This window comes from Phalacrocorax aristotelis, chromosome 2, assembly GCF_949628215.1.
Source record: "Phalacrocorax aristotelis chromosome 2, bGulAri2.1, whole genome shotgun sequence".
NCBI classification, from domain to species: Eukaryota; Metazoa; Chordata; class Aves; order Suliformes; family Phalacrocoracidae; genus Phalacrocorax; species Phalacrocorax aristotelis.
The window spans coordinates 116,652,478-116,672,704 of record NC_134277.1 but is presented as its reverse complement, the minus strand read 5'-3'; the positions used below and the strand labels follow the sequence as shown (position 1 = coordinate 116,672,704).

General features: G+C 41.7%; 1 protein-coding gene across 3 annotated transcripts in view; it reads left to right on the top strand.

Annotated features, from left to right (window-relative positions):
* The window catches only part of SLC35D4 (solute carrier family 35 member D4), a 57,736-nt gene extending 37,509 nt beyond the window's left edge, over positions 1-20,227 (top strand). For 2 of the 3 annotated variants that reach the window (XM_075084839.1, XM_075084838.1), the window contains exons 14-15: positions 16,057-16,121; positions 19,540-20,227. In XM_075084839.1, the coding sequence (XP_074940940.1) occupies positions 16,057-16,121; positions 19,540-19,600 (126 nt within the window). In that variant the 3' untranslated portion in view covers positions 19,601-20,227. The remainder of the gene's footprint in view (positions 1-16,056; positions 16,122-19,539) is intronic. The other variant, XM_075084841.1, reaches the window with a different exon arrangement.

Genomic DNA, 20,227 nt, shown 5'->3' with positions numbered 1-20,227 from the left:
CATGCTTTCCATTTGAAGTGCATCATGTGCGTTTGGTATTGTCATTGTCTTGAACATAAAGCTATCTGCAGAACCACTAGCTTGGAGTATGTCTTTGGAAGATACTTTTTCACCCCTACCCTTGACAAACCATCTCTATATACTTGACAGTAAAAAACCGACAAATTAAAAGTAGATTTTGTCAAATCTAACAGAATTTTGAATTGAAGCGACTGCAGGTTCATTGTTTCCTCTGCATAATAGATTCCTAGTCTCCCATGTTTTTATTTGGTCTCCTGGATTTACTTACAAATGGAGAGCTGAGGCTGAAGGGTGAATCATAGATGTGACAAGGAGAAGACAAAAGAATAAGGACTGTTTTGGAAACCATTTTCATTGCTAATGTATTGATGTAAATGCCAAAATTATGTGAGAGAACCATGCACTATATAACATACTAATGTAGAAGGTTTCAAAGCTAGCTAAGGCTAGGCTTCCAAAAATGAGCCTTTTTAATTCTTAAAAACCTTCATGGGTGAAATGTCTCCAGACTGCCTCATGAATCTTGAGCCTGATCATTAATCTCTGATGGGCACTTGGTGTCACGCTCCAGGTTGCGTTCTTCAGAAACTTCTCACATTAGCGAGCTGCTGCTGCTGTCTGAAAAGGGTTTCCCTGTTTCTCTTCCTCTCCATCCCCAGCTCAGAACCAATCTTTGCAAAATCTGAAGTGTGTTCATTTCTCATTCCCATTCTGTACACCTGTTTAAGGATTAGGTCTTTAAGCAAAAGTCAGCGAACTGCCATAGGGCTCTGGAGGAAGCAAACTGAATGGCCTATGTCCTGTCCCTGAAATATGTGTTGCTCAGGGAAATCTCATAGGCTTCAGACAATCTCAGGAGATGATTGTGAGCAGTTCTTGTCCTAGCCACAGCTGGCATGGAGAGGAAGAGGGCAGAGTCCAGCTTTCTCTCCATGCACGTTGCTATGGATCTGTCCTGAGGGGGCAGAAGGGAATGGATCTTGCAGAGGCTTCCCCACCCTTTCTGAGGGAATGAGAGGCCAAAGAATATGGTCAACTATAGTCCCTTTTGTCACTGTCTTCCCATGCACAGGGCACTCAGGGACTGCTGAGGCCCACAGGGCTAAGTGTGTAACCTTGTGACATTGCTCATAAAAGGCATTGCTCAAAATGGATTAGCTGTGTTAATGTTTTAAAAAACATTTTTTCAAGTATCATGTTTTTTCAGGTTTCTGATGGAATATTTTGACCTTTTGTAACAGTGAATGGTTAGAAAGCCCTGGAAAAACTTTTGGTTTTGAATGGAAAAATAAAACCTTAAAGAATACCAATTCTTCCTTGCAGTCCTTAGCATAATAATAATAATAATAGCATGTCGATTTCTTTCCATTACATCATTACTAAAACAGCATAAACACACCAGAGAATGGCAATGCAGCGACTGTGTGTCTGTTATTATTGTTGGGTTGTACGGAAAGGGGTCAGCAGGGAGATTTAGTTATCTGGTCTGGGAATTGTTTGTTTATGAATTAGGTTTTCCCAAAGGAGTCGTGAGATGGGAAATACAATAGGAAATGGACTTTATACATGCACAGAAATACCAAAACTGTCTGTCATGTGGGAGAGAGGTTGATGGAAACTTGCTATTTTTGCAAACAAATTTTAAAAAAAATACTTGATTACGCACCCCGAAGTTTCCTATGCTATTTTTGATACTAGTGATATCCTACATAGAGTTCTGAGTTAGTCATGACAGAAAAATGTTTTACATCTGATAATGTTGACAAGGAACATAAGCACTTCAGGTGTTTCTATAGATTTTAACAATGGAAAAATGCATTATATTGCTTTTCACGAAAATATTCCCCTTAAGCTAGGCTCCCTCATTCGTTATGACAACATCCTTGAACCCTTTCAGCAGCATTTGTGCTTCCCATGCATAAGTAAAGCAGCATGTGTAGAATCTCTTCTCTTATAGCAGTGATACTGGGGGCAAGAAGAGGTTTGAAGATGCACTCAAACACACAGGTCTTGAACTGACAATGGCCTCAATCTGCAGTGTTCAGCCTGAGACCTTCAGGCAATCTAGCATGGAAAGAGCAGTTGCTGGGAATGTGTGCAGCATCCTACCCAGAACACCCCTCTGCAGCAAGGTACTCCAGATATGATCAGTCTTGGCACAATGGGCCAGTCCCGATCTGGGTCATTTGAGCTAGTTGTGGAGGTGTCTTCAGAGTGCACAGCTGGGAGGGTGTTCACCTAACTGGACAGGCTGGATCAATGGGCTAAGGTCAACTGTATGAGGTTTAACAAGGCCAAGTGCCAGGTCCTGCACTTGGGTCACAACAACCCCATGCAATGCTACAGGCTTGGGGAGGAGTGGCTGGAGAGCTGCCTGGCAGTCAAGGACCTGGGAGTGTTGGTCAACAGCCAGCTGAACATGAGCCAGCAGTGTGCCCAGGTGGCCAAGGCAGCCAACAGCATCCTGGCTTTTATCAGGAACAATGTGGCCAGCAGGAGCAGGGAAGTGATCGTGCCCCTGTACTCGGCACTGGTGAGGCCGCACCTCGACTAATGTGTTCGGTTTTGGGCCCCTCAGTACAAGACAGACACTGAGTTGTTGGAGCGTGTCCAGAGAAGGACAGCGAAGCTGGTGAAGGGTCTGGAGAGCAAGTCTTATGATGAGCGGCTGAGGGAACTGGGGTTGTTTAGTCTGGAGAAGAGGAGGCTGAGGGGAGACCTTACCACTTTCTGCAACTGCCTGAAAGAAGGTTGTAGTGAGGTGGGTGTTGGTCTCTTCTACCAAGTCACTAGTGATAGGATGAGAGGAAATAGCCGCAAGTTGTGCCAGGTGAGGTTTAGATTGGATATTAGGAAAAATTTCTTCACTGAAAGAGTGGTCAGACATTGGAATAGGCTTCCCAGAGAGGTGGTGGAGTCACTGTCCCTAGAGGCGTTAAAAAAAATGTGTAGACGTGGCACTTCAGGGCCTGGTTTAGGAGGCATGGTGGTGTTGGGTTGATGATTGGACTTGATGATCTGAGAGGTCTTTTCCAACCTTAATGATTCCATGATTCTATGTGGAAAAGAGAAATTCATTGTTGGCTTCCCAGGTTGCTCAGGGTATATTTTCTGCTATCAATCTCCTGGTCTGCTTTGTGAAGGTATTATCTGGTATAGGGCAACACCTAAGTAAATGGCTTTGGACTGAGTCTCCAGCTGACTTTTGAAAAGATGCTTAGTTCTTGTGACGCATGGAAACACATTGATACAGCCTGTAGCATATCTGCCTTTGCCCCCATTTTTTTGCCTTAATCGCCTCACTTTTGAAGTTCTCTTTCAGAAGTCTTGATCCCTTGAACTATGTTCTCTTGCACTTTGAGAGAGAACAAACTGACAGAGGTTGAAAGTGTCAGCCTGGTTAATTTGGAATTTGGTAAGAATTATGAAATGGTGCACATAAAGTAGCTAAATGCTGAAGAATTATCACAGCCACTAAGTGGTCTATTCTTAAAAATATTGCCTTCCACCACAGTGCCAAGGAATTCTGCCTCCAGGAAGCTCAAGTCAATTTTCTTTTTCTTCATGGACCCCAGTTGCCAGGAACTTTGCGCTCTGCCTGCTGGAACCAGTTTTTTTTTTCTTCTAGGCGCCAGCTGAGCCACTGCTGTGGGAGGTCATGGTCCACCTGTGAGGAGTTTGGAATTACCTCCTTTCCCGCCTTTAGTCAGAGGTTCTGATACTGCAGAGCAGTTATAGTAACAGTTCCTGCCTCATCTGGCTACCGGCCCACCCACTGGCATCTAGCACTTGGGAGGAAGATAGGCATAGGCAGATGCTAAGCTCGGTCCTTCCGAAGGAACCAGCTCCCTTTGTGCGAGATACAAGTAGCAAGCTGTCATTTTCCCTGTTAAATTTGCCGCGTAAGCGTGACAGTGAAAAGCGTGGTTGTCTGATCTGGCATATCAGGTTTCTCTCTCTTTATGGTAATCTCTATTTCATTATCTCCTGGGGTTCGATGAGGTGAAACATAATTTGGAATGTCAAAAGGCTAACTCTTGCCGAGCTTAACATAAGATGAAGTGTATTTTATTGCGGTATTTTACAGTGGCAGAGCGTTAAAACAGCTGGCCACTCCCCAAAACTGAAAAGCAATACTTTTCAAATCAGATAGAAGAAATAATTCTTTAAGCCAGTATACTGTATTACTGATCAGGAAAATTCAGGGCATCAGACAGAAGATAATACTGAGACAACTGACTGAGTAAAAGTAAAGAGATGTATATTTTTTAGAGGTTCAGATCTGCTCAAAAGGTTTCAGTGGCTGGGTCGCTAGTAATTTCAGCAGAAGAAGACATTATACAGAAATCTTTCTAGGACAGAAGAGGAAAGATTAATAAGCTGCATGCCACAGGATGTAAGTTTTGTATTAACTAACGTCAAGGAGCAGATCCCTCCTTTTTTCTGATGTGCACATTGGCTGCAGACTTGCTGCATTAGAGGAATATCATAAAATCTCCTGAATTCTCTACTATCAACCAATACTTGACTAAACAAACCCTTGGTCCACTCCAGTTGATGTCCATGATCCTAACAGGCAGAACACTTCACTGCTGTTGCTGCTGTTGCAGTGCTTACTGCATTACATAAATATTTAACAATCCATAAAATAAGAACAAGATGATGAGTTACATTGCCCTGTCAACTTCTGAGCTCAGAGGTTTCAGGGGAGAGACTAAATGGCAGGAGCAGTTTAAGGCCTTTGACGTAATGGGGCAGGGCATAAGGAAAAGAGACTGCTCGACAGGCTGAAACGACAGAGGAAATGCACAGTTAAGCATTGTAATGCATGAAGCATTTACAGGAAGCAGGAGGCATTGGGTCTTAAATTTGGTATAACCTGGAAATACAAATATATTTCAGCTTTTGGTCAAATATACGTGCATCAACAGTCTTCTAACAGCAAGAATGGACAAAGCACTTCATGGCAAAGTCAAAGAAAATCAGAGTTATTTGGCCTAAAGGAGCTTTCTCATATCCCTTGTTAAATGACTTTTGCTGTCCTTGCTTGACAAAGCTTCAGCTGCATGGGTTGTGCCTCTCATTTGCAGAACTGACCTGAACAGATGCTGTTAGTCTGGTGCATGTATACACGCCTGTTTGAATCATGATTGATAGTGTTTCCATATCAGCAAAGCATGCTTCAGGGAGAACGTACATGAATTGTGCAGGGTCTTCCCTTTGTCTCCTTAATACAGAACCGGAACACTGGGAGTAGTAAGAGTGTCTGCATTACCTTTTCAGTGGTCACATTTAAGAGAAATATTTAAACATGAACAGAGGCACTGTTAAAATTGAGTTCTGTACTATAACCACTCTTTATAGGCTGAAGATTGGTGACGCTTCACCAGCTATCTCATTAGTCATAGGAAGGGGAAATGTATGTTTTGGCCATTATCTCCAGTAGCAGAGGGCAAACGTTTCTTGTTTTGGCTTTCTCTTTATTATGACAGAAACTCTGATGTTTGTGTTTGAGTGAAGGTAGGGTGGAGTGGCTACTTGATGTCCAAAAAGAAATAGCTACCATAATTTTCAACCAAATCTAGTATTCTACAAGGGGCAAAGTGTTTTGGTTTTTTTTAAAAAAAGTCTCAGGATCTCTTTCACTTTTTGTAGGAAAGCAAAATGAGTTATGATGGGCTTGTAATAGTTCAGTCCTATGTCAAAAGTGATGTATGTTTATGTATTTCTGAGCTATATATAGTGTGTGTTTATATATGAATGTGTATATAGATATGTGTTTGCACATTGAGAGATGTAGGTATTCCTGAAGAGAAAAAGTCTCGTCCTGTTCATGTCTGATCATTGTAAATATGGCCATGGTATCCTATTTCTCATAACAGAATTTTCTTACACAAATTCTGCTGATTACATTCAGTAATCAACTATCCTCCTTTACTTTCCGTACTTAACTATTGTAAGGTGTCTCCGCAACATCAAATAATTGCTGCATCTTTCTCTATGGTCGCTCTGGTAAGGTTTAAAAAAAGAAAGTGCAGAACCAAGAAATTAGGGTATCACCAGGAATCAGAAAGGCTATCCGTTAGCTATACACTGAAATCTTTGTACAGCTGAAAGCCGTAAGACAGGTGCCACATACCTTAAAGAGGTGAAGGCAGGGGGTTCTCTGGAAGTGACTCGGAGGCAAGAGAGAGATGGGCTTTTCTGAGCCCTTTCTGCACTGTAGGACGGGGCTGGGCATACAGCTGGGTTCCAGAATGACCTAGTAACCACAGCTTCAGTATCCCCTAATGGCTCATTTTCTCCTGCAGACAAACTGCTGATGAGATGCATACGGTGCAAGAACAATAGCTTGGCCACCTTTGTCTTATGAGGAATAAAAGAATGACGAAGTTAGACAACAATTCAGCTGTTCTTTTGGCATTCACATGACGCTTGGGTTAAAAAATAGTTACTGTAGCATATTAATCTGAAAGGATTATACATTAATCCTGGACAGTGTATTAATCTGATAAGAAAGGATGCTGAATGACTTTAAGGAAGCTGATACAACCACCTATTGTTTCAGTCTTGCACTTGCAGGATCAGTGTCTTGGTTGTATTGGTCATCACATCCTGGAAACGAAAAGAACACACAAAAAACAGCGCTGAGAAAGATCTTCACAAATGCGATAGAAAGTAGAGGATGGATACCTAATTCCCTACGTACTGGAGCTGCGTATGCGTATCTAGACATAGAAATGCAGAGGATTATCTGCCCTCTCAATGCATGCTAAGGATAATTAAGAAATCTACCTTCTTATAGAGCTGAAAAGCTGAGATATAGAAATACTCCTCTGCAATACAGAGATTATTGTTTGGGTATTGGTAAGGTAAAAAAAAAACCACCTTAAAAATATCTGATGATTTTGCTGGAGGTCAGCATTTATACTGCTTCTGTTCTACACATTTTAGAGGGCAGGTTGCTAATTGTGTTTGTCACTTGATCTACCCTCCCCCTCTTTTTCTAGTATGTTTTATGTTTTAAATGCAACACGTAACTGATTTTAAGCTGGGTCAGAACTTAATTGCTATGAAAACCAGATAGATTCACTTACACTTGAACTAATTTTTATCGTTATCGTTAAGTGTTTGACTGCTAAGACATGTTTAAACTCTGGCTGCTTTTGAGTCACAATACACGGAACTAAATTGTGTTCTTAAAGAACCCCTGGAATTTACCATTATTGTTTTAATAGTGCTCAAAAAAATAAAGAGAAATAAAATATAAGGAAAGGGCAGAACAGAGTGACCAAACCTCCTCTGCGAAAAATGTGCTCTAGGGAACTGGATCAGTGCAGGCATTTAGGCAAATATGAAATAAAGGGTCTCAAAGAAACTTACAGCTGCTGGTAAAACTTCTGTGTGGCTGGATCCAAGCTGTGTGGATCATGAAGTTGCTCTGTCACTGTTGCCATGGTGCCACCGTTGCCATGGTGCCAGCATCACTTATCATTTAAGTAACAACACTGCCCAGGCCCACGCACCTCTTGATCAAGGGTGTGTGTCAGGGAGGGTTAAAGGGTTTTCTTCCTTCAGGAGAGCTGAGCAGAGCCCACCTATGAGCAATGTGCACCTAAGTATGCTGTAATGCACAAACTCATTGCACTGGCTACTGATTTCGTAGACTGACAGTCTCCGGTTGAGCCTGTCAAGGAACAAAAACCCTTCGGGGCAAGCCTGCGCTTTGGTCAGGCTGTGAGGGTAATGCACAAGACATGCTCAAGTTAGCTTTAAACTAATGAGCAGAATTGAGAGCGAAACCTGTTTTGCTTTCCCCCTTTCTCTAACGTATTTCACTTTGGATTGTTTGTTTCCCTTTTTGGGCTGCTCAGCTTTTCAGGCAGGTTCATGGCATTGCTGTTTCCTTTGGGAAGAGCCATTATTTTGGTGGTTCAAGGCTAAAGCTTCATTACTTTTCCTTGGAAAAAGCTGTGTCTGCTTAAAATCCTTCCTTGTTGGTAGATTTATTAGTACAGCTCCTTCAGGGGACTGTATTCTCAGCTGAAGCCATTAGTTAAGCAGCATATTTTGTTTTGCCTTTTGGTTGGTAACAACTGGCCCTCAGAACAAAGTTGAAAACACAGTTCATTTCAATGTGTTGATTAATACAACTGAACCAATATCTAGGGGAAGAGGCTTTACAGGAGAGGTTGTCAGAGGAATTTTGCCTGCATTTGACAGAGATTGGCTTTGGCGCTTTCAAGATGGTTTACAAGGAACCTTCAAACTTCTAGAAATGATCCAGGTTGCACAGAAAGCCGCCTCATTGCAATATGCTTGAAAGCTTCCAGGGAAGTTTTTATTTCTGTGGTAGATCATCCCCAAAGCTGACCTGAAATTAAACAGTTAATGCTAGTTTGATTTTGGTCTGGTTTTGGTGCAGGATTCATTCTGATACTGTGCAGGATGGAGGAGATCTGGGCACAGTATCTGCAGCTATTAACAGTACTTTATTTTGACTGGTGACCATGTGAGAAAAATAGTTTAATCTTTTTTTCTCCTTGACTTTTTCTTTGTATTTAATTTTTCCCTGCCCTATTTACAAGCAATCTGGTTGTACTTGACTTTAGTTTTACTCCCATCCTATCTTTCTTGTGCGGGAGGATGTGTACCATGTTTGTCATCTTTAACAAGGATTTTCACTGCCGACTTAAGGCAGGTTTCCAGTGACTGTACCAGCCTTCCACAGTTGGTGACCTTACTGGTGCTCATTGGTGCCTCTCATTGTTCATTGCTGAGTTCCTGCAGTTTGTGAAGCTTCACAGTCAGCACCCGCTCTGTGAAGATCTCCTCTCAAATCCGGATTATGTCAAAAAAGCTTATCAGTACATGCTGGATCACTCTAGTCAGGGTTTAGATGGGAGATGCAGGTTCCTTGGTGTTCTTCCATGTATTTGGCTGTCCCAGTCAATGCCTTGTTCATCTGCTTCTGTAGCTGCTACATCTCTCTCAAAGTATTCTTGCTGGAATGTTTCCTTAACTTTGGATGTAGCGAAGCAGAGAAGAGCTACAGAGAAATGGCTTGTAGTCCAGCTGAGATGAAAACTGTATGTAAACAAGGAGGAATGGTGTTAATAGCTTAGAAAAGTCACATGAGTTAATGAACACAGAAGATGGCATTTAAAGATTGACTGTTCCTTTTTCCTGTTCTGAAGATTTTTGTTTTGGTTTTGCTAGATCTCCATACCTGACATAACATTTTGTGTGCATATAGGTACATATGCTCATTCTCCAGTAGACATGTATACAAAAGAGATGTACTCTGAAATCTAGGAGATCATTTCAGTGCCCTCCATCAAGAAACAGAAGAGTATGTATTTTTACTGCCTGCTCTAATTTTTGCCTTTTTGGTAGTACCGGATGCTCTTGATGTAGCTGTTTTCAGTGGTGCTAACAGTGATCCATTCCTGTGGTGATTTTTGGTGATTATCTTAGCAGCTGGTTAGGACATGCAGAAAAGGAACAAAACAAATATTATGCCTATAAAAAGCTTGACATTGCTTTAATTCCACCAGCAGAAGGAAAACAAAGGTTACGTACATCAGAAGCTTTTTCCTGATGTTTTGAGAAGATGACCTGATGATAAATAGAATGATTTATTTTGAACAGTGGGTGAACTTGATGAGCTGTTTCAAAACAGTGTCTTTGGAAAAAATATGCATTTTTGTAAGGACAGAGGTTTTGGCAGTTTGAGGAAGTGAGGCTACAAGGATTGGCTCTATGTACACAAAGGAAAACTTCTGTAAAGTATTCTGTGTTCACTTACAGCAAGAACTATGACATTTAACTTTCTAGCAGTTTAACAGTGAATCAGAGGAAACATACTTTCTGTACGGTATGGACAAGTATAGTTGTAATATTAACAAATCATGGTCATGTCTGGACTAAATCCCCCGTATCTTTCCATTCCAGATAGGAAGATTAAATCAGACTCTAAATTTTGAAAATGTCCTCATCCGTGTTCTTGGCTATATAAACAACATGTTCCTGAACACCTCAGAAATGCTAGACATTCAAAATCCACAGCCAGCTCTTGCAGCTTGAAAAATCTTTCTCTAAAGTAATTGTGAAGTCAGGGATAGAAGGGATCAGCGATAGCTTGGTCAAGAATGACACATTTATCTAGCCAGTGCTGGCTGGTTTGAACTGATTGAGAATTGACACCGTAGAGATTATGGGGTAACCACAGCTGGTCGGTGGAGAAGGCAAGGCAGCAGAGAAGGCAGACTCCTGCAGGATCCAAGTTTCTGCTTTGTCAGGGACCCTTAGGATGCCGTCTCCTGTCTTCAAGCCACATGTCAGACTTACTAGAATTTTCTGATCTTACGAGGTCAAGAAATAGATCTAAAAGGGAAGCTGGCTCAGCAGTGATCTTGGCTGTTCTTGAGGTCCTTCAGCAAAGAATTCTCCAAACAGTCTTTATTTTTTATTTCATGATCTATAAGCTAAATGAATTTCTAATTCTAGGTTAATGTGTAATTTTTTTCTAATTTTTTAAAAATAACTTTTATGAAACAAATTTTACTTTCTTTTCTGAACATTTTTTTCTTGTCTGACCATGATGTGATTAGGAGAAAGGAGGGGATCATTCACATCATGAGTTGTGTAGCTGTCTATCAAAGTTCCTTGGGAACTCTATAAAGCTAGCTGTACTAGTGCCTTCCTCTGCTCATGAATCACTAAAGCAAATTTACTAGTGCTGGTGCATGAGACCACATTCTTTCCTAGGGTGATTTTATGTGCTGGATTATCCCTACCATGCAACAAGTTCTTCCAGACATACTAGAATATTTCTGCTTTATGAATCTTAGTCTGGTACCCAGCTTTGCAATGATGCTCTCATCATTCTTGTTGCCAGTAATTAAGCCTGATAAGGAGCAAACTCTGGACCTGTGGAATTGAAGTTGAGTGCTGTGTTGTCCGTCAGAGCAGCTTGTTAAATGTAAACGATGATGTAAGCAGTGTGTGGGATGTTATATGGCATCCAGGCCTGTCTTTGGTTCTCAGAATGATGGGAATGCCCAAAGTTTTCACCCTTTTTTGTGGGGAACTGAATCTGGGAGTCTCTTCTAACCAAGAAGTTTGAAAATTCTGACAGTCCCACTTTTTGTGGGTTAATACTTTGGAGCCCCACATCCCTCTGCTTTGCCAGGCTGTGGTGTGCCTTTCAGACAGGCATTTTACCACTGAGGAAACACAGACTTTTTTTCCTCCTAGGTGATACCTCGTGATCCTTCCTTAAAGCTTCAGCATAGTTCATGCCTTACCAACTTCTGATGAGTTATCTTTGATGGCCATGATTTCTCTGATGCACAAACCCTAGAGCTTTTGCATGTCCGTGGTCATTCGGTACAATGAGTTCAGCCTCTTCTGTTTCTGTTTCAGTGTTTACAATGAGCAGGTCTTTTCTATCACTGAACCACCTTGAAATGCGTTGCTTTTACTCAGCAACTGGAGCAGGGAACTCACAAGCTTTGTTCCCCTCTTTAGGGACCAGGTTATAAGGTGACAAATGAGTCTGTATTTCTCTGCTGCCCACCCTTTCTAGGTGGGTCCAACCCCACCTATGGTACAAACTTGTAAAAGGGCTGCTGGTTTAAGACCCTTGTCTGTGGCACAGTCCAGCCACCGGTCTGCGTTGCCCACTGTTTTCTGTCCTGTTCTTGTTCGCTCCCTGTACTAGAGTAGCTATGCAAGGAGGTCCCATCTGTTCTGTTTCATTATCCAGTTCTTCAGGCCCAATCTTTATTCTGGCAGTCCTGCAGCATTCTCCTTGTGTTCGAAGTGATGCTGCTCCAATCTTACGTCTTCTCTTTCCTGGTGGGATCTGCAGTCCTAGCTGAAGCAGGCTATCTGCATGACCATAGAAGCTGTTTCCTATAGGGTAAGTTGGGCCAGGCTGATGAATTTCTGCAAGTTGTGTCCTGCAGCAGTGGAGGAGATCAGCCCACTCTTCCCTTACGCCCAGGCCTCGTCCCAGCTAAGCACCCATCACAAGGATACACTTATTTCCTTCAATGCTGATGCACGTTGTAAAAAGCTAGAACTATTTTCGATTTAGATAACAAACGCATTCTGAAATGCCAAGGTTTTTCTTTATTTATAAAATTACTTGTAAATATTTCAGTGATTGGAACTAGAGAAATAGTTGAGATTGAGGCAAATGAAGTGTTCCTTTAAATGGGTACAATTCATTGTCACTCCACGGTACAATGGAGTGACACATTAAATTTAGAGTGATTGATTTTAAGAAACAATCTTTTTTTGGTTTGTTGGTTGGTTTTTTGTTTTGGTTTTTTGTTTTGTTATTTTTGGTGTGCAGGGAAAGGTTTGAAATTATTTCTCAGGAACATTTTCGGCTCACATGGAAATGTTTTGTTAAATGATGCTACGCTTGGATTTTTTTCCTAATCACTGAAAGCTGTGTCAGAATTTTGTAGAAATGTTCACAGTATGAATGTTTTTCAAAATAGCTTTTGCTGTACTGCCTGGTCACGGCTCCCTTGAGCAATTAAGCAGGCAGAGTCCATGGAGCTATTCCTGTTCCTAGAATTGTCGGGGTTCAACCATCCACTCTATGTAATTTGGTAGAATTAGTGACTGTATATCAAAATCTTGGGGACCTTTGTTCAAAATGCGCTGGTTATAGCTAATTAAAATTTTCCTTTCCACCTCTTAGTTTTACAGATTCAGCACCAAAATATATTTGGAAATCATTAACTTTAGTTTGCCCTTTTACTTGCTTTCTTTTGTCTTGCAAGCTCATTCCTTTTCCTAAGGCATCTGAATGCCTAGGAGGACAACTGTGACCTTTAAAGCGAAGAAAGCGATATTACTGCACTTAGCGTGTTGTGGTTTGTTTTTTTGTAAAGGACATTCAGAACATCAGTGTAGGTGGGGTTTTTTAAAACTAAATGTGCACTTAAAACACTTTGGAAAATGCTGAAATGTACTTGAAGGAAAATTACCTTCTGAACTATGTCTCTAGAATTTAGATTCTTTCCCTGGAACAAATTATATGGTTACCTTCCCTGAAAACTTGTTTTTCATTTTTAAATGTGTTCCTCTTTTAGATAAACAATCAAAGGTGGACGTTTTAGCAATGTGTTTTCCTTTTGTTTTGTTTTGGTTTTTTTCTTCCACATGCTTACTTCGTGTGCTCTTCCAACCCACGTTTTGTTTCTCCTTGGCACTGAGACACTCTTACATAATTTTTCAAAAATACAACAGTGTTCTGCTATAATAGTCCAAAAGGCTACAGCCTGCATTTTTGCGGAGGTTTGGGATGATCGCAGTAGAATGGTGTATTGTTTTTGATAAGGCCTGTTTTTGGAGAGTTTTTTCTGTGCCGTTGGCCTCTTCTGAAGTTTCTAACAAACAGGACTCTACAAGGGAGTGGGTGAGACAACTTTAACTTGTGTCACTTCTCAAATACAGCACTTCAGTTTCTTTCTGGAGAACAGCTTAAAGAAAAGAATGCTCTGTAGATACCACAGCTGCCATCCTTCATTAGTTCCTGTTTACACGCTCAGTAGTGAATACTGTATATTTTTATGTAATAAATTAGTATTAGCCTAAGATAAGCTTAGTGCAGTTAATTCTACAATCATTCACACTAATGTAAATGAGAAATAGTTCCTCGTAGGTCAGCACAGCTGCTGCAGGGTGTGTAAGGGGAGAATGCAGCCTGCTGGAACAAGATGTGGATGTATTTTAGAGTAATGCATTTGAACTGGCGGATATCCAGCCTCAGAGCTATATTTAGGTAAAGTGACTGAAAGATTCAGCTTCTGAATGGTTAATTTCCACTGTTTGGAGTAGGCGTAAGCTCTCTGGCTGCAAATGACTATGACAGAGGCCAAGGTGTGACCTGAATGTGGACAGCTGCAATATAATCTTCTTGAGTTTTGAATAATTCTTAGTTTGTGACTTTTCCTTCTCCTCTGTCAGTCTCTTTTGGGTGCATCTATTTAGTCATATGTTTGCTTGTATGTATACATACGAGGCTGTAGGGATAGACCTGATACATATCTTCAATTTTCCCCTGGAGTCGGAGCTCACTTTTTCTGTTAGCTTGGAGCTTTACAGTAGTGCCCGTGTTGTACGCCGCTGTAGTAGGCAGTGTGCAAATACTGAAGTCAGATCAATGAATAGTTCGTATCGGAGGTACGCCTGTGGTTGTATTGGTACCCACAGTTTGATTGCTCTGCAGGAATGGAATGGATCTGCAGTCTTGCAGTATCCTACCTGGATCAAGTCCGTCTCCTGCCTCATTCTCTCTGCAAGGTGCCTGCACTATGGGCAAATGGAGAACAGTCAGGGTGTTATTTATGGTAATCTCTAGGAAGAAAAAAGCCAAATACTGCACCTCTGAATCTCCCTGAAGTAGAGAACAGGCCAGAGGAGACACTTACTGTGTAGTCCTCATCGAGCACCACCGCTCCTGTGTAGCGCTGACTGCCACTGCGTGGTCTCACTGCCAGCTTTAGATCATTGTTCCCTCTCCAGCTACCTCTTAGAGTGGGACTGGAGAAGTGTCGTACAACCATCTCTTCTTCATCTGCTGCTGCTCGTGATCCTGCCATGACTGCACTTGAGGCAGATTCAGAACCCTGCCGTTTAAAATGCAGCCATAACAAATGTAGTGGGTATTGATTGACAAACTGTTAGTCTAAGGTCTGATGCACAGAGCCTACTCTAAAATGGCGTTTGCTTCCCTGCTGCCCACATAGTAGTGTTTTAACAAGTAATAGGTTATGTAATGAAGTTTCTGCTGTCTCCCCGGGGGCTCAACTAGACAAACAATGATAGGAAATTTTAGCTGATAATTGTTTAGATGTTTTGTTTCTTAATTTCATCTTTTCCCTTGGGCAGTTTTGCGTTACCCTAAATAGTTCCTTTCATTCCTCAGTGCGTGTGTTTCCCAAGTATTTGTAAATCACTACCAAGTCTTCCTTTCCCACAGGCATTGCTTATCCTAAATGTTGACTGAAAATCAATCCCTCCACCTAATGGCTCCGTCGCTGTTCTCTGAACTCTTTCCATATTACATTATCCATCTGGCAACAAAATGTCCAAAACTGCGCATGGGCTACAGATGTGGTAGCTCTGTAGTTGTTGAGGCCGGGATCTGTTACAAACCATTGTATGTCAGGATCTAGCTGTTTCTGGGATCAGTACTATGAAAATACAAAGGCATTTTCCCCTAGCTTCTCTGACCGCGACACCTCGGTGTAATGAAAGATTTGTAATATAAACCTACTGAAGTTGCGGGGTTTTACTTTACCCCATACCCTATTCCTTTTTTTGGCTTTCCTACACCCGCAAACACAGTTCAAGCTCTCATTCTTCTCAGAAACATCAGGCTTTTCAAGCCCGGGATCTGACCGCTCTCCCCAGTCAGCTGTCGGCAAATAAAAGCTAGCAGGTTTCCAGGCCAGGCCAGCTGGGATGTGTGATGAGAGACCCTCTGATCTGGTCCCCTGCCCTGCCTCTGCTGTGTCCAGGGTTCTGCAGGACTCAACACTGACCTGCGATGCGAGACTGTCACACTCTTCTCGCTGTTGGTTTCCCAGCCGAATGAGCAGCAAGTTGTGCATGTGCTTTTTCAGCAGTACCCCACAGTCAGGTTCCTGCCTTGAGCTGGCTGCGCAGCTCTTGCGTCCCGGTCTGTTGGGTCTTTTCCTGCTGTTTCTGGCCTGCCTCCCACTGGCCAGAGGGGAAACGAGGTGCCTGTGTGTAGTCTCTGTACTTACATCAGGAGGAGGGTTGGGCAGGAGTGGAAGCTCCATGTTTAGCAGCGTCTCATTGGGTGTCTCCTGTCCACTGACCTTCTATTTTGGTACTGCATCTAACAGTTAAGAAAAGAAAGAAAAAAAAAAAGAAAAATGTGACTGCACATGCAGAAATTTAATTTCAGCAGAAGTATTTCAGTTTTCATTTGTGATGTCACAAGTTCACAAAGTGCTTTTTTTCTCCCTTTCAATTTAACAGGTTATCACTGCTAGCTTGTCACCATTGTTCTTCGCCATGACTGCCAATGTACTAACAATTTCTTGGTAAGTGCCAGTGTGAGCTTTTTTCTGAACAGTAAAAATTAACCTCCACACAGTTCTTCATGTGGAAATACTTTTTAAACATCAAGTTCTATTAGTGCCAGTAATACTTTGCATGTAAGGAGAACCAGGTGTGCAATGATGGATGCAGTGCAGTAATATAAATAGAAGAGTGTTTCTTCTGCCTCTGTGGGAGAACGTGGACATTTTAGACATTAAGCCTCACCGCAATTCACTCTGCATGTTTTACAGCTAGACAAATGGATGCAAAAGGCAAATAAATGACCCATTCAAAGTCACGCTATAAATTAGTGGTGGAATTGGAAATAAAACACAGGAGTTGTGGTTTGGTGACAGCATCTTTTTAACCAATAGAGTGCATTCAAGTTTCCCTAACACAGTGTGTACTGTGAATGCATAAAATGAAAATAGTAGAAAAATAATGAGAACAAACATTTTCCAAAGTCGTATCTGGATTTTGTAACATGTGGGCACACATTGCAGATCACCTAACCTGAAAGTTTTAGGTAGTAATATAAAGGGTTGGGGTGCAAACTCCTTTGATCAAAACCAATGGTTTTGGTCTGTGTTTGTACAGCACCCAGCAAAAGGGAATCCCAGTCCATGGCTGATGCTCCTAAATGCTTCTGCAATGCAAATAGCAACTAAATTCAGGGTTAGGCATGTATCTCTGAGGACAGATTTGTTGTTGGAAATTAAAATCTGCTTACTTCTGAAAAGCTTTAAGCTTCCTTTTTCCCCATCCTAAAGATTCAGCTCTGCACTGAATGGAATTAGCATATTCTTTTTTCAGGTGTGATAAAGCAGTTACAGGAAGGAGAATCTCCGTTTAGCCCCATATACATATGTGTGAATATCCATCCCCATCTATATGTTAGGTGCGTGTAATCTCAAATACTAAAAATAAGTACTGTCTTTTTTTTTTAGCTCTTGGAATACATTTATGTGGCCTAAGTGTGTAAGAGGCTGAACTGATATCAGTGTGCCTAAACCACTCCTAGTCTAGACTATTAACTTGCCATTCCTTACCATGTTTTACATGTGTTTGTGCAGGTCTATCATGTGCGTGCTAGAGGTAGGCTTTTATGATATGTATGTTTTCACTGACATGTGTACTAAAAAATCATGTGTACCTTTGTTAAGGTGAGAACATGGGCCCGAATAGTTGCACACATACAACAGGCCTTATATGCGCTGACAGTAATATCAATGAAGGACACATCTGTATATTTAAAAGAAACTTTGCCTTAGCCCCATAGGCCACTGTTATGCTTTGATTGTCATATTTCAGAAAGATAACCATTTCTTTGATTGATTTATTTATTTGAGTTCTGTTATTGCTTGTGCATCAGCAGTGCCTCGGCTTATCAGCAAAGCTCTGGAAATAGTTTGTTAGATGATAGCAGCTGCAAAGCACTCATGAGATCGTTAATCACTGAGGTTTTTATCATTGCTCCAGTGTTGTCATGGACAATATCATATGGTAATTTCTGAGTGATGGGCAAATGCAGTTAGCTGTCACCCCACAATAAACAGAAGCCAGAGGATTTGCCAGATGCCAAATTGAAGGTAAATCAAGGGTTGGCATTTAGCCATGTTATTTGCTCTGCTTCATCTTGAAGCTACAGTGGTGGTTTCCGTTGGCCTAGTGATCTGGATTGCATGGGCACGTGGATACCTGAGATTTCAAATCATTCAGAAAGGGATTCTTCTTCTCTGATGTAGGACATAAGATATTAAAGAACAATTTCGATGCAGGCACTTCTTACAGAACAGTTTACGCTATTTTGTACAGAATCGCCAGTCTAATTTTTAGAATGGTATGTCAGAGATAGCTTTCTTTTTTGAAGTCTCCATTAAAAATGTTGTAAAACACATCTGTAGAAGTAAAAAAACCCAACTCAGCCATTTCTAAAGCTCTCTTGGTTTTAGGTCTTTCTATATGCAGTGGATTTTTTTCTTTATCCTAAAGAATATTTTCTGTATTTCCTTAATTCATTATCCAACCTTAGCTTCTAAAGGAATTAATGCAGAGGGTATGGTTATAGCTGGAGCTGAAATCCAGGCGAGGCATGGGGGTTAACCCTCTCCAGAGAAAAGTGCTCAGAGGTTGTCAGTGATTACAGGCAGACTCAAGTGGTTTAGATCTTTTTGAAAAGCTTGCAGCCCTCACAGCCCTTTGCTACTTGTTGGTAATTTCACATCCAAAGGTATTCTGTCTCCACGGGGGACTGTCTACAGACTGTCTGTAGCACCTACTTTCCGGGGCAGTTTACTGTGTAATTGTAAGATACTGTACTGTTGTTATACAATGTTTGTTCCACTCAGGAACAAGGGCAATTATGTGATTTTTAAAACAGCTCACCAAAGCTAAGATTTAAGTGAATGTAATGCTATTAGAGAGCCTTTAGCTTTATGTGCTTTTTTTTTTGCCCCAAGAAAAAAAAAGCCCTCTTACAAATGAACTTAACAAAGTTTGTTTTGTTTATAAAGTTCATTAAAGAGCTTTTCTGTTTCATAAGCTAAGCCATGAGGCTAAGATGAAAGGTCAGTACACTTAACTTTGCCCTGTCATGAAACGGGAGATGAGTCAGTATCCTACCATATTGCTGTCAGCTATGATAGACAGCAGAGGAGATTTGGGGATTATTAACTATTGCACAGACTGAGTGGGTTGATTGCTTATTTCAGTGAATGGTTTTGTCCGTAAAACCATTCATCCCGATTTGGAGCCCTGCTTCTAGCCTGAGACTTGGAGAGAAGTGTTAGTGCCACCACTGCACTGTGAGCAGCATGGGAAGGAAGCGCTTGGGCACACGTGCCATTTCGGCTGGGGCAGGTTCTCTCACCACGCTCCTCACAAAGGGAAGCAAACACGGGAATTTCTACTGGCCTTGCTATGCCCGTGGGATCTCCCCAGAGCAAAGTTCTTCCTCCCGATTTTCTCAGTCCCCAAAACCTAGGCTTTACATCTCCTGACTTTGTCAAGTGGCAAGTTTCAGGACAGAACGCAAACAGAAATTGCAAGGAGGAATCATTTACCTAATGAGGTTCAAACTCTCCTGCCTTCCTTTCCTATTCTTGCTAGTGTATGGGTGTGCAGCTATTCTTGTAACTAGGTGCAACCTCCTCTATCTAGATTTCTGTCTGTGTATTTTCATGTGAATACCACCAGCCCTAAAATACGGGAGGGTAGTTTCTAATGAGATCAGTTAAATAAGACATTTCTGGTTTCAGCCTTTTCTTAGCAAGATGAATGAAAAAATCGCCTGGGTTACTGTCTCTAGGTTGAAATGTGTTTAGGCAAAATAATACCTTTCTCTTAACGTTGTGCTGTTTGGCATTGTATCAAACAGAGGGGCTTGCCTGTTGCTAAATTTGTGGTATACTTTGTTTACAGCCTTGTGATCAGTGGAGTTGGAGAAGCTTTGCTTGTTTACGCTGAAAGGACAGGCACATAAAGAACAACCAGATCTCACCAGCTGGAAAAGAGCTGACTTGCAGCCTAGAGACCCTATCATGAACAAAACGCAGCAGCAGGAATGAAGAAGTGCAACCAAACACAGGGAAAGAGACCTATTGTTTTTTTATTAAGAAAGAAAAACTATGCTATTAATAGTGCTGGTAAGAGAGCAGCATAGTTGGCAGGATGGTTAGGAGCCTTTGCCTCAAAGCACAAAGACAAACTATTTCTGATTGATGTGGTAAAGGAAAAACTGCACTGTCTCATGCTGATGGCTCTGTGTGAGAACCTCTCAGAACGTCCCTTCTTGCACAGGGAACTGAACTCAGGGAAAGCAGCGTTCCCCACCGGATGCCCCCAGTTTTTTTGTTGGAAGCTGGCAGCAGTTTGTACCAATCAATGTCAGAGTCCAGATCCTGCCATGAATTCAGGATCAAGAAGGATGGATTTGGTCGCCAACTGTTCTGTAAGCAGCAAGCTGCTGCGCACAGGCCTCTAGTCACGTCGTCTGAACTGGCACGGTGAGCGAGGCCATGGGGCTTCTGGAGATAATCCCCTTCTGGAACTGCAGCGGGTTGACAGCTTTGCAGAATGGGGAAATCAGCAATAAATCTCAATAACTGTA